Consider the following 12,483-nt stretch of genomic DNA (forward strand, 5'->3'; position numbering starts at 1 on the left):
GGACGCGCCCCCTGAGCTTTGAACTGTGGCTGGAGCTGCCCGCGCGGTCCCGGGCTACTGCCCCGTACCCTCTGCCCGCGGGCCAGCCCCGGACTTGGGGGGCCGGGGAAGTGGAGAGAGCCAGCGGACTGTCAAGTGGGTCCGGGCTGCGGAGAAACACGCAAAGCCGTGGGGTATGCTCTGACCCACTGTTTCTGCTGCACCCTGCACCACCGAGTCCAAGTATATGTTTTCGAGATAATCGCCTAAAAGCTGCACAAACTTGTCAAAGGTTCGGTTTTCCGTGGTTTCTGGTCCTGCCACCCAAAGGCTAGGACGTTTAGCTGCAAGAGTGGCCTCTCTAAACTACAGAGTTCTGGCATTGAGTGGACCGGAGGTGGAAGGGGTAGGAAGGTAGCTTCCCCCAGGGCCCTGGGACAAAAGTAACGTGGGTTTCGATCCCAGTACTGCCTGCTGTCTAGCCCAGCCAACCCAGGCAGTCACTCTCAGAGGTCATCTGAGAGATAAAGATAATCCTATCTCTCCTGCTCGATGCCAGGGATATTTAAAGGACGCGGGTCCTAACAAATGACCTGGTATCTGGGAAAGCAAACTGAAAGTCGAAACTCCCAATAACATTTCTATGTCACAAAGAAGACTCTCAATGTTTCATGTCTGAGAACACATGAGCCAAGGAGTGCACGAATTTTAGGGAAGATAGGTATGTATTACCTCTTAGGAGATACATACCCATGTTAACGCTCAGACATCTTGAATCTTGGCCACTCATTATTAAATGATCTTCTGTTGAGTCTGGCGTGATGAGCTAGTCCATCTATTCTGTTCTAAGATCAGGAGATTTAAAGATGGTCCTCTGCCTCATTCAGCTATTTCTTCCTCCAGCATTGGACTGGGATGAGGAGGAATAACTAGGTTTCTCCTTTTTTAAAAAAAATTTTTATTTTTTTTAAAGATTTTATTTATTTGACACAGAGAGATCACAAGTAGGCAGACAGAGAGAGAGGGGAAAGCAGGTTCCCCACTGAGCAGAGAGCCTGATGCGGGGCTTGATCCCAGGACCCTGAGACCATGACCTGAGCAGAAGGCAGAGGTTTAACCCACTGAGCCACCCAGGTGCCCCTAGGTTTCTCTTTTGATACCAACTCTGGAATCTTGGAATCAGGAGTGTTAACCATCCATAAACCTAACTTTGGTGCAGATGAGTAAAAAAGTGCAGGCCTCCAGAGATCAGATAAGTTACTGCTGATGGGGTTTGCCCAGCCCAGGACTCCTGACTCTCCTGAAGCAGTTGGAAGATGAGTCTAGAAGGCAGGACTTGAGGTATATGAGTGAGCCATGGGAGGTAGTGGAGAAATTCAAGGTTGGGGGACACACCCAAACCCCAAACCAATTTCACTGTGAGGAGGGGCAGGAGTGATGGGCCTCCACTGGCCATAAGAAAGGGAGGGAGGGGGGCTGCCTGGGCCCAAAGTCCTGGACTTCCCTCCTGCAGGGCTTGAATTCTCAACAACCCCTTCTTGGCTTGTCCTAGACTCAGAGAGGTCAAATTGGTGTCCTGAGTTGCTGTCATTTTAAATTCATTTTGACAAGTGTTTAATTCTTCTTCATCACAACCCTTGGTCTGAGAGTGATATGCAAATAATGGCTATTCGCCTGCCTGCAGAATGTGCAGTATCTCTCCCTGTGATCTGTCAATTAACACGGGTCTGGCCCATCAGCCGCTTTAGGGGTGGTCCCAGGCAGGGCAGCTTCTGGTTCTTGGTTCCCTCAGTAGAAAAGCATGCTACCTACCAGGCTCTGGGAAGATCTTAGCAGAGTGTCATCCTGAGATGCATGTGGGGCGTGGGTGTGGAGTTTTGCGTATGGCTGCATGCCCACACAATGTTTGTGAAGGTGAGTGTGTGTGTGTGTGGGTCTCTAAGCTTGTAGGCACAGTGCCCATATGTGTTACCATGCAGCTGTGAGCAGCTCTGGAGACCAGAGTTACACAGAAAAATAGTTGTTAAGGCTAAATCTCTGGAGTTGCTTGTTCACTTATCCTTTGCACCCAAGAAAGTTAAAAAAAAAAAAAAAAAGTCTGTGCCCAGTTGGAAAGAGATTCCCCCAGAAAGCCTATAAGTTTGCAATCAAAGAAAGCATCTTTAAGTCTGTTTCCTAAGAGCCTGCTGAGGGAGAAGGGTGGTCTGGTTCTTTCCCATGACCACCTGCTCTCTACCCTCAGAAACTCAGCACTTCCCAGCCTGGCAGGAAATACACTCTCTAGGTCAGAAAGGCTGAGGAAATTCTAGTCATTCCACATTTTTGGAAAATAGTTTATTAATTCATTATAAGGACAGATACATGATCAATGCCTTGGCTTAACACTAAAGAATATCATATTTATAAGGAGGAAAAAATGCTGGAAAAGAGAAATAAAATAGCATAAACTAAATACTGACAAATAAATGAGCAGGAACCGATTACACTTGTCATGCATCAAGAAAAGGAAGGTTTCTAAATGAGACTCAAAAAACATAAGGCATCGATGGTAGGTGACAAAGGGATTAATACCCTGTAAAAGGCCAATGGACTCTTTTCTAATAAAAATACTGCTACAAAGACACAAACCTAACACTTCCAAATTACCCAGAGCCCAAATAATATATAATGCTAGTGAGTAATGGCCACTTTCTTATCAACTGTGAGTTATAGGCAGATACCAGATTTATTACTTATTTGCTTTTGAGAAACAATTTTCCACCCAACCTAATGGGTTATAAATTGTCTCATTTGCAGCTATTTAATTTAAACCAGAACCTCAGTGCCTGTTAAACAAGAACATGAAAAATGACTATGTGGTGTAATGCTAAGAGCCTACTGTTAAAACAGCCATTTGATTCAGGGCAGTTCTTTTTTTTCCTCTCCCTTTTGGGGCGGAGGGGAGGCACAGGGGGGGGCGGGCAGAGCAAACCAGCAAAATAAAAAGAGGCTTTTGACCTTCAGAGCAATGACAAAACACCGACAGTGGCCTCGGCCATGGTGACGCTGGATGCCAGAGGAAGAGTACAAGCGACAATTCCATCTTCAGGGAGCTACAAGCCAGCAGGAATAATCTTCGCTCTCCCGCCCCGGCAGGAGCAGGGAGGGGAGGGAGATGTAGGTGTGGATGTCAGGCGGGAGTGACACCCGAGTGTAATAAACACAGATGCTGAAAGGGTCTGAGGGAGCTGCAACTCTGCTTGAGAGACATGTCACCATTAAAAAAAAAAAAGAAAAGAAGAAGAAGAAGAGGGGAAAGATAGACTGGTTATTTCTAATTTGGCACAGAAGCCAGAGTTAACCCTTGATGTGCCGATCAGTTAAAAAAGATGCATTTAGGGAGAAAAGCCCCCACATCCTAAGCTCCAAGGAGAGGCTGGGGTGCAAAATCAAATAAATGACCTTGTTTCTCTACACAGGAAATAGAAGTCCAGCTTGTCCCTGTATGACAGGTCAATGGAAAAGGACTTTAGGATTGAATTTAAAGGAAAAAAAAACCCAACAAAATGAAATGAGCCAATTACCCTTGTCCTGTGCAAAGGCCTCAGTGCCAGCCCCCAAAGGGTGAAACTCCCATCACCCCCCATCCATGAGCTCCTGTTCCAGGTGTGCAGAGCAGGAGGGAAGCTCCTGGGCTGTGGTGCCTCCCATCCCCACTCTCCTTCTCCCCTTTCAGCTTCAGCTGGGAAGGAAGGGCCCAAACCCCCTCCATCCAGCAACCCTGCCTCCCTGCCTCAAAGGGAGAAGTCACATCCCCTTTCCCTGTCTCAGAAGTCCCCCTGTGTGACCTGCATCACCCAACTCCAAGGAGAATCCTCTGACCTTAATCCCAGGGAAAAAGACACATGGGAAACTGGAAGATCTTCCCCTAAGAGGGGCAATCTGCCTGGGGCGGGGGCATATGGTGGCACAAAGAGAAGAGGGGCAGGAGGATGGCCGGTGAAGTGGATGGCGGACACAGAAGTCAGGCTGTGGCCTCAGAGCAGATGTGAGGTAGTCATGTTGTTAGGGAAGGGTGCAGAGATTGAACCCAGGCAGGTGAGCCACATGACGTGGTCCGGGAGAGGGGTGGAAGACAGCAGAGACAGGAGACAGAGAAACAGCGGAGTGGACAGGAAAGTGGATCCCAGAGGAAGAGCAGGGCAGAACTGGGAGCAGGGGGCTGACTGGAGACAGAGCACAAGAGGAGTAGAGGGGAAGGGAGGACAGGAGAGCCAGGGCAAAGGATTTCCAAAACCAGGCACTTCCCAAATGACAAAACGAAATGCAGAGTTGCTCTGAGGGGAGTCAGAATCACCCTCTCAGTTGGGGCAACAGGGACAGGGGCGATGGGTAGTGACAAGACCAATGGGTAGTGACAAGACGAAGATGCTAGGCAACCAGAGCCTACTGCACTCAGCCCAGCCAGAAGGGGAAATGGGCCGGGGCTGTCTTTGTCAGACAGGGCATTGCAGACACTCTCAGAGTGTGTAATAAATGGCTGGGTGACGGAGGTGGGATGCCCACAGGGCTAGGGACTAACCACTCTGGGGCACTATCCTGACCTGGAGGATCAATTAGACCACAGGGACCTCTACCTGGCCAAAGTCTCCCAGCTCGCCAGCTAGCGCATACATGTGCACATCACATAGAGCCATGCCTCACAGGTCCCTCCCACAGGACAGGTGCCAGAGTGTGGGGGGAGTGGATACTCCCATTTCTTCCTCTCCCCACAGCCACAGCCCCCGGGGAGGCTTCAGACACCGTGACGATGCTCAGGAACTACAGGTTCATGGGCATACCTACTCGGCCACATGGGCCGTGTCCCATGATCCATCCTAGCCTGCCCCAAACTGCACCCTCTAGGGGAGCTAGGCAGAGGAGGGGACTGAGGCTCTGGGCAGGCCTGGGCTGGTTCCTAGCGGGCAGGGGGCCTTTGGCTGGCAGCTGCTCCCGGGGGCCTTCTCCAGGGCCTCACTGGGCTGGAGGTCTGGGTACGGATAAGAAGCGCTGGCTGCCTCTGGCAGGCTGGTGAGTCTGTCTGGCCCAGGGCTTGCCTGCTCACACCCTCCCAGCTCCCTGTCCAGCCAGTCTACCCCTTGCCCTAGATCTGTGACTCCTGAAGGGAGGGCAGCAGCCTCTGGAGGCAGGGGGTCCTCAGGCTCCAGGTCTTGGAGGTGGAGGTCAAGGTTCCCTTTGGATGCGCCGAAGTCGGAGTGGACGATGACTTCAGCCTCCACCTGATTCCTGCAGGCTGGGGGCGGCTTCTTCCTACCGTTGCCCTGGTCAGAGCCGAGAATGTAAAGACAGGGTGACCATCACTGAGAGTGATCATCAGAAGAATGATCAATGGGGCGCCTGGGTGGCTCAGTCGGTTAAGCACCCAGCTCGTGGTTTTGGCTCAGGTCATGATCTCCTGGGTCCTGGGACTGAGCTAGCTTTCAGCTCTGTGCTCAGTGGGGGGTCTGCTTAAAGATTCTCTCCCTCTGCCCCCCCACAATCTTTCTCTCTAAAATAAATATCTTTTTAAAAAAGTAGCCAACATACTTGGGGCAGAGAAGGACTGACCCCTTCCCCCAAGCCCGAGAGCACAGCAACTGCTGTCCTCCGAGAGATGATGATCAGGCCTCTGTGAAGGCAGGGGGAGAATGGAATACTATGCATTTGCCTTTGCCCAGAGTTCCAAAAGTACCAGATTTAGTCAGAGCCTCAGTGCGTAGGGGGAAGGGCAGAATGCACTCAATCCAGGTCGTCCCTCAGATCCATGGTAATATTGCTGGGACCCACTAAGGCATCAGGAGAGGAGCGACTGTCTTTAACCCAGGTGAGACAGATTCCCGCAAACTGCCTGCCTCCCCCACACCCACCTTCGGAGGTTCCAGGGGCCTCCTAACTAGAATTCCATCCCCATGGAAGTTATCATCAGGGGTCACGAGAAAACTCACTACTTGCTCTTCACAAACACAGAGCCCCTTCTCTCCTTTCCTCCCTCTCCCTCCCAGGACACTGACCTTTATGGCATCATACACCAGAGCCTGCAGCAACAGTGTCTGCCCCGTTCCAGCAGGGGGCAGCAGAGCCCGGGTCAGAGAAGGCATGGCACCTGCATGGGGCAGCTCACAGCCTGCCCAGGAACCTGCCCAGCTTGGCCCACCTGGCTGAGCCCAGGAGATCTGCGAGGGGAGAAAGCATGGGAGCACTGAGGGCTTGTCTGGGAGAAGGGAGCCTAAGAGAGGGAAGTACATGGAGACTCGTGGCCTCCTGGCCACCTCCCTGCTAAGGCTCTGGGGAGGGACCAAGAGTTTGGGGGTGAACATGAGGATGGAGAAGTCCTCCTGCAGAACAGTCCAGTACCACAGAGCCTAGAGGTGTCCAAGCCAGGCAGGGTCTCCTTCACCACAAAGGCAGGGAAAGAGGGAGGAAGCACACAAGGGTTTGAACAGGCTCCTCAGAGAAGTGCAGGAGGAGCTACCATTGGCGGTGTGGAAGGGACCTGCCCTACGTGAGCCCACCTTATCCAGGTCCTGGTCTCACTTGTCCTTCATACTGGGAAGGGCTGAGGCTTAGAGGTTTCTCCAGCTCGCAGGATGAGGAGGGTGGTGTGGCCAAATTGAGTTACCAGCAAACAGTCCACTGTGGGCCCTTCCCTCCTTCTGTGAGAACCAGGACGACCTATTCTGCCAGGGATGGAGGCCCATCTGCTTCCCTACTCTGCCAACCTTTTCAGGGAGGAAGGATAGAGAGATCCTTTTCTCCTGCCGCGGGCCCTGGGAAAGGGAGGGGGAGGGCGGAGGAGCGTCTCTAAGGGGTCACACGTTGGACTCTTGCGCCCCCTGGTGTCCTGTTTGGGAATGAGTCGTAGTGTGGGGCTGTGACCCACCCAGGCTCCAGGCTTACCTTTCTTTTGGAGTGACCCCGGCAGTCTGAAACACCGCCTCCCATAAGGCTGTGCACTTCAGCCCTGTCCTCCATGTCTGAGGGCGGTGGAGACCAGTCCTGGGGACGGGGGTGTACAAGGGACTCCAGTTCATGGACAGCTGGGGGGCTAGGAGGGCCAAGGCGGGCTCGAGAGTACAGGGCGGGGTTCCCAGCATTAGTTGTGGAGGACAGGCCTGGGAGGGCTTCCCTGGAAGGGAAGACAGAGAATTGGTCACAGTGGTCAGAAAGGGGTGGAGGCAGGCCTGGGATCTAGTCCCGCCTATGTCCTCCAGCAGGTTCCCATCCATCTCTGGAATTTGGTTTCCCTGTCTAGGCAATGATTAAGACACTAGGTTCAAAACAGCTGTGACACTGCAAATGGGACCTTTCCTCCTCCCCTCCCCGCCCCATCCCCCAGGTCCAGGGGTCTGGAGATTAGGGGTCTCTCTTTCCAAGACGCTGTCAGTGACAGACACAGTAAGAGAAGGCAGCTCGGCCTATGCTCTCCCTTGCTGAGGAAGTAGGCCGGGGCTCCCTAACCCACTCCCCATTCTCATGAGGACATCACTCCCCATCCCTTCACCCCAGAGTCTTAGCTTCAGTGGGGCCTCTGGGGGTACCTCGGGCAAGTCATGGCCACTTTCCCTACCCTCTCATCTCCGCTGCCCTTCTGGAAGTTTCTCTTCTCAGCAGGCAGACTGGCTCCTTCACCCACCTGTGGGGGCTGCGGCGAAGTCCGGCACACATGCAGGCCAGGAGGCAAAGGAGGCCCAGGCAGACACCCACAATGATGCCTGTGACTGAGTGCACGTCCAAGGAGTCTGGCAGGGGACAGAGAGGGGACAGAACAGGTCAAGGCCAGGACAAGGTCAAGGGTTCATAAATCAGGATTTTTCTTTTCTTTCTTTTTTTTTTTTTAAGATTTATTTATTTGACAGAGAGAGCAAGAGAGAGACAGCAAGAGAAGGAACACAAGCAGGGGGAGTGGGAGAGGGAGAAGCAGGTTTCCGGCTGAGCCAAGAGCCCGATGCGGGGCTCGATCCCAGGACCCTGGGATCACAACCTGAGCCAAAGGCAGACACTTAATGACTGAGCCACCCAGGCGCCCCAATAGACCAGGATTTCTATGGCTTCCTCAGGAGACCACTGGCCTGAATCTCACCCTCTAGAAACAAAATCTTCTGCTACAAAAAAGGGTCCACCACTCCCTCTCTGACTGTCCTCCCCAATGGACATCTGAACTTCCGGTCCCTTTCTGTCAACCTGGCCTCCCAATAAAACACACTAGGGCCGGTTTCGTGAGTGTGCCACAAGAGTGGTTGCACGGGGCCCACTTAGGATGCCATGCTTGGTTTAAGGTTCTGCTATCACCGTCTTGCAATTCTAATTTTTAAATAAGGGTCCCACATTTTCATTTCACCCTTGGCCCTGCAAATCACATAACCAGTTCTGCTGCTCTCTCCTACCCCCTAAAGTTCATCCCCTCTCTAAGCCAATCCTCCAATCAAAGCACTCTTCCAAAGAACTAAGCCAGTCTCCCATAAATCTGACCTCTTGACTGAACTGCCACTGAACTCCCCCTTCAGATTTGTCCTCTGCCCACCAAACCAGGAAGCCAGCTGCCCCAAACAATGAAAGGGTAGCTGTGCCCCGGGGCGGGGCCCTGGAAGAGATGACTTTAGAGGTTAACTCCAGGGGCCTCAGAAGACCTCAAGCTGTCCCAGGGTGAACCAACTCCTTCCTTCCCTCATACCTGAGAGCTTCTCCTGGAGAGTGATAACATCCTGCAGGCCAGAGAAGGGCCCAGGCCCCACCTCTGTGCGTGCCCCCATCTTGAAGAAGTACCTCGTGTCGCTCTCAAGGCCATGCACCTCAGCGCTGAAGATGTTTCCTGGAGGCAGGGGAAGGCAAGGAAAGCAGGGCTGGAGGGTTGGGGGCATGGGAGCAGGATGAAGGGACAGCCTGGAAAAATGAGACTAAGAAGGTCTGCTGTCCCACCCAGGCACAGCTTCTGCCTGCTTCTCCCAGACACCCATGGAACAAACCTCAGCCACACTCTCACCACTAGCCCAGCCCCTGGAGGGGCTCAAAAAGGGAGAGGGTGGGGAAGCTCTTGCTCAGATGCCCTGGGGCGGGAGCCCTCACCCTCTGTGGTAAGCAGGGTCCACTGGTGCTCAGGCTGGCTGTGGTTGTTGCTGTAGAGGATGAGATACTCCACAATCTCCCCATTGGGCTCAGTGGGGGGGCACCAGTGCAGCCGAACGGTGGAGGGTGTCAGGGGGCTCAGGCGCAGGTCAGACGGGGGCGTTGAGGGCCCTGGGGTACAGGGGAGGAGATGGAGAGAGGCACCGTCACTGAGAGCCCTACCTCTGGGGGCAGCCGGGAGACAGGGGCGTGAGGACAAACCACAAAGCAAAATATCTGATCTCTAACTGAGGAGTTTCTGGACAACATTTAGCAGGGGAGAGGTGTTCACTACCATTCCTCCCCTCCCAGAAACTCTTTTTCACTCCTTGGAGCAGACCTCAACCTTCCATACCCCAATACTTCCAAAGCTGGAGGAGACTGTCTGGTGTCCAGAGACCTGGGGGCACAGCTCAAAATTTTCTGGAAGGCTTACATTTCATTTTGAACTCCCATGCTGTTTCTCCTCTAGTCCATGGTAAAGTTTAACATAAAGTAGTGTTTAAAACTATTTATCATTGAAAGTTCCTAACTCCCCTTGCTACCCACAGACCTTCACATAAAATCAGTTGATGCCCTGTATAGTCTTTGTCTGTGTTTGCCCCTGACACAGTTTCTAAGGGTCATGGCCATCCCAATAGGAGAAGTACAACCTTTGTGGTTTTGTTTCCAAAGAAGAAAATGATCCTGGGGGTAGGGGTGACTGAGGAAGGGAGAGAAAAAGAAGTAGGGACACAGGTGAACGGTGAGTTGGAAGGGGGCAGAGATTTGGGGTTTCAGGGCTTCAAGGCCCAGCAGAGGGTGGGACGGGGACCCAGGGCTCTAAGACGTGAGGCAGCCACAGCATCACAGGCTGGCAGAAGCCTCCTCGCCTCTCACCCTCTCAGCTCTGGTCCCTCCATCTGCAAAAGGAGAAAACATCCCCGTCTGTCGCACAGCCAGTGGTGCTGGGGAGCCAATGACACAAAAAGCCTCTTCTGAGAAAACATGGGGGTCCCCCCAAACTCCTGATGCAGTTTAAGACCATAACAACTGAAGTGATAGGCGGGTGGGAGACAACCTGTAAGCAGTTTTTTCAAGAGCAAATGCCAGCGAGTGCACGGCTTTTGCACCCCATCCCACCCAAGACAAAGGTCTTCTGTCCATGGGAAGGGGAACAGTGCTAGGGCAGGCAGAACCAAAGAGCCTCTTCTAGGAAAACAACAGTCCATTCGTCTTGGAATGCCATTTCCAGAGGTTCCAGAGTCACAGGCATGCACAGCTAATGGTTCCATCCTTTTATAGATGTTGACACAGAGGCCCAAGGGGGAAGGGACCTGCCCAAGCTTCCCTGTGGGCGGGCAGGACGTAGAATCCAGGACACCAGCCTGCCTGACCCGGCCCCTTGTCACCAGCTCAGTGAGCTCTTGGCAGTCTCATACAAGAAGCCCCTCCTCTAAGTCTCATTGTGTTTAGGAGTAAGTGATTAAGACCAGCACAGGACTGGCCGGCATGAATGGAAGCCAGGGATAGACAGAAATAGGGTTTTGAGGGGGATGTCAAAAAAGAGGGCCATCGGAGCAGGAAGGAGTGGGGTAAAAGATGGGATTGGTGGCAAGGCGGCCACTCACGGTCAGGCAGGGTGGAGCGTTCTACCACGGATCCGAAGGGCCCGTCCATGTCCACGCCGTGGGACTGTACTGCGAACTCGTACTTGGTGAAAGGCTTCAGCCCACCAATGAGGATGTCTTCTCCAGAGCTGCCAAGGCAAGAAATGCGACTGGTGCTCTCAGGAGCACCCTCCCAGCAGGGCAGGCCTGTCCCAATCTGCTCCGCCAGCCTCAGGCCCTACCCTGGGTGGGGAATCAACTCACTGGCCAGTGCGGGTGGGGGGTTGGGGGGAGGTGACTCGGACACCACCTGGGATTCCTACAGAGAGGTCTGGATGAACGCTGCTCCCAAGGTAGTCTGTCCAAATCTCCAGACTAGGTGCCTGCTCCGGGAAACCTTCCTGGATTCATCCAAGTCATCGTCTACCCAAGGATCCATCTCTGACGCATCTTTTCCTTGACATAATGCACTTGAGCTTCAGCTGTACGTATCTCTGTCTCCCTACTTTGTTTTAGTCTATCTGTTTTATGTGCTTTATGATGTCTTCAGTATTTTTATGCGATTTTTTCCTCTGCCTAACGAGCAGCTCCTCAGGGCAGCGGCTCTGCCTCCCTGTCTGACTGGGGACCCTCTCAGGACGGCAGCACAGCCGTCTCCTCCCCATCCTGTCGGAAGGCCTCTGAGGTTGGAGAAATAGGTCTGTCCTGCAGCACATTCCCTGAAGTGGAGTGCAAGGCTCTGCTGGGAGGGGATGGGATAGAAGGGACTCCCCTTTTCTACCTGGCCCCAGCAGACCCTCAGTGTGTCCCGCTGTAATATGTGAGCCAGGATAGTTTCCGGAATCCCTGGGTCCCTCCCCTTGTCCCCATCTGCTGCCCCCCCCACCCCACTGGCCTGTGGCAGCATGGGCTGGCTTCCCCCACCTGGTGTAATAGGTGACCAGGGAGGCGTTCCTGAGCCCCCAGGGGCTGAAGCGCACAGTGTAGTTGACAATCTTGACTGTGGTGAAGTCTGGCTTTTTCCACCTAAGCCAGATGGATGTGGAGCTGTTCGATTCTGCGTGGACATGGGCGGGGGGCAAGGGTGGTCCCCTCTGGATGGGCAAGTCTGGAAGGTGAAAACAGGATGTGAGGAAAGGAGGGAGGACACCCATCCCGAAAGATGGGTAGTGGTTCACAGTTCCAAGGCTCTCTTTCTTCACCCTCTGTCTTCTGATTTCTGTGAGCTAAGCAGCATCATCCCCACCTCACAGCTGAGGAAATGGAGGCTCCCAAGAATTTAAGTGATTTTTGCCAAGGTCATATATACAGCAGACTGCACTACAGAGAGGCAGCAAACAATGGCAATTAAAAGCACAGACTTGGGAGCCAAGTGGCCCTGGTTCCAATTCCAGATCTGCTGCGTACTAGCTGTGCGGCCTGGGAGAAGCTCCTTAACCTCTCTGTGCCTTCATTCCCTATGTCAGTGGGGCTGAGAACAGGACCTCCTTCATAGTGTTGTTAGGAGCGTTAAATTAGTTCATTTTTGTTAAACATCCAGGAAAAAAAAACATCATCCTATTGTTATGGACTGAATGTTTGTGTCTCCCCAAATTCATATGCTGAAATTTGAACACATTGTTGAGGAGGGTGGCTCGTGAACCGGATTAGTGCCTATCTTTGTCCATCCGGGCTGCTATAGCAAAGTACCACAGACTGGGTGTCTTACAAACAACAGAAATTTCTTTCTCAAGAGTTCTGGAAGTTGGCGTTTGAGACCAGGGTGGCAGCATGCTCAAGTTCTAGTAAGAGCCCA

The 12,483-nt window shown here is 52.9% G+C and overlaps 1 protein-coding gene across 5 annotated transcripts in view; it reads right to left on the minus strand.

Moving 5' to 3' along the window:
- Nucleotides 1-3,139: 3,139 nt before the first annotated feature.
- The window catches only part of IGDCC4 (immunoglobulin superfamily DCC subclass member 4), a 38,884-nt gene continuing 29,540 nt past the window's right edge, over nt 3,140-12,483 (minus strand). For 3 of the 5 annotated variants that reach the window (XM_047738195.1, XM_047738196.1, XM_047738194.1), the window contains exons 13-20: nt 11,613-11,796; nt 10,710-10,837; nt 9,061-9,231; nt 8,669-8,806; nt 7,565-7,736; nt 6,895-7,123; nt 6,009-6,170; nt 3,140-5,279 (exon numbers count right to left, since the gene is read on the minus strand). In XM_047738195.1, coding sequence (XP_047594151.1) covers nt 4,869-5,279; nt 6,009-6,170; nt 6,895-7,123; nt 7,565-7,736; nt 8,669-8,806; nt 9,061-9,231; nt 10,710-10,837; nt 11,613-11,796 — 1,595 coding nt within the window. In that variant the 3' untranslated portion in view covers nt 3,140-4,868. The remainder of the gene's footprint in view (nt 5,280-6,008; nt 6,171-6,894; nt 7,124-7,564; nt 7,737-8,668; nt 8,807-9,060; nt 9,232-10,709; nt 10,838-11,612; nt 11,797-12,483) is intronic. The other 2 variants (XM_047738198.1, XM_047738197.1) reach the window with 1 other exon arrangement.

The sequence above is a fragment of the Lutra lutra genome, chromosome 7 (assembly GCF_902655055.1).
Source record: "Lutra lutra chromosome 7, mLutLut1.2, whole genome shotgun sequence".
Taxonomy (NCBI): Eukaryota; Metazoa; Chordata; class Mammalia; order Carnivora; family Mustelidae; genus Lutra; species Lutra lutra.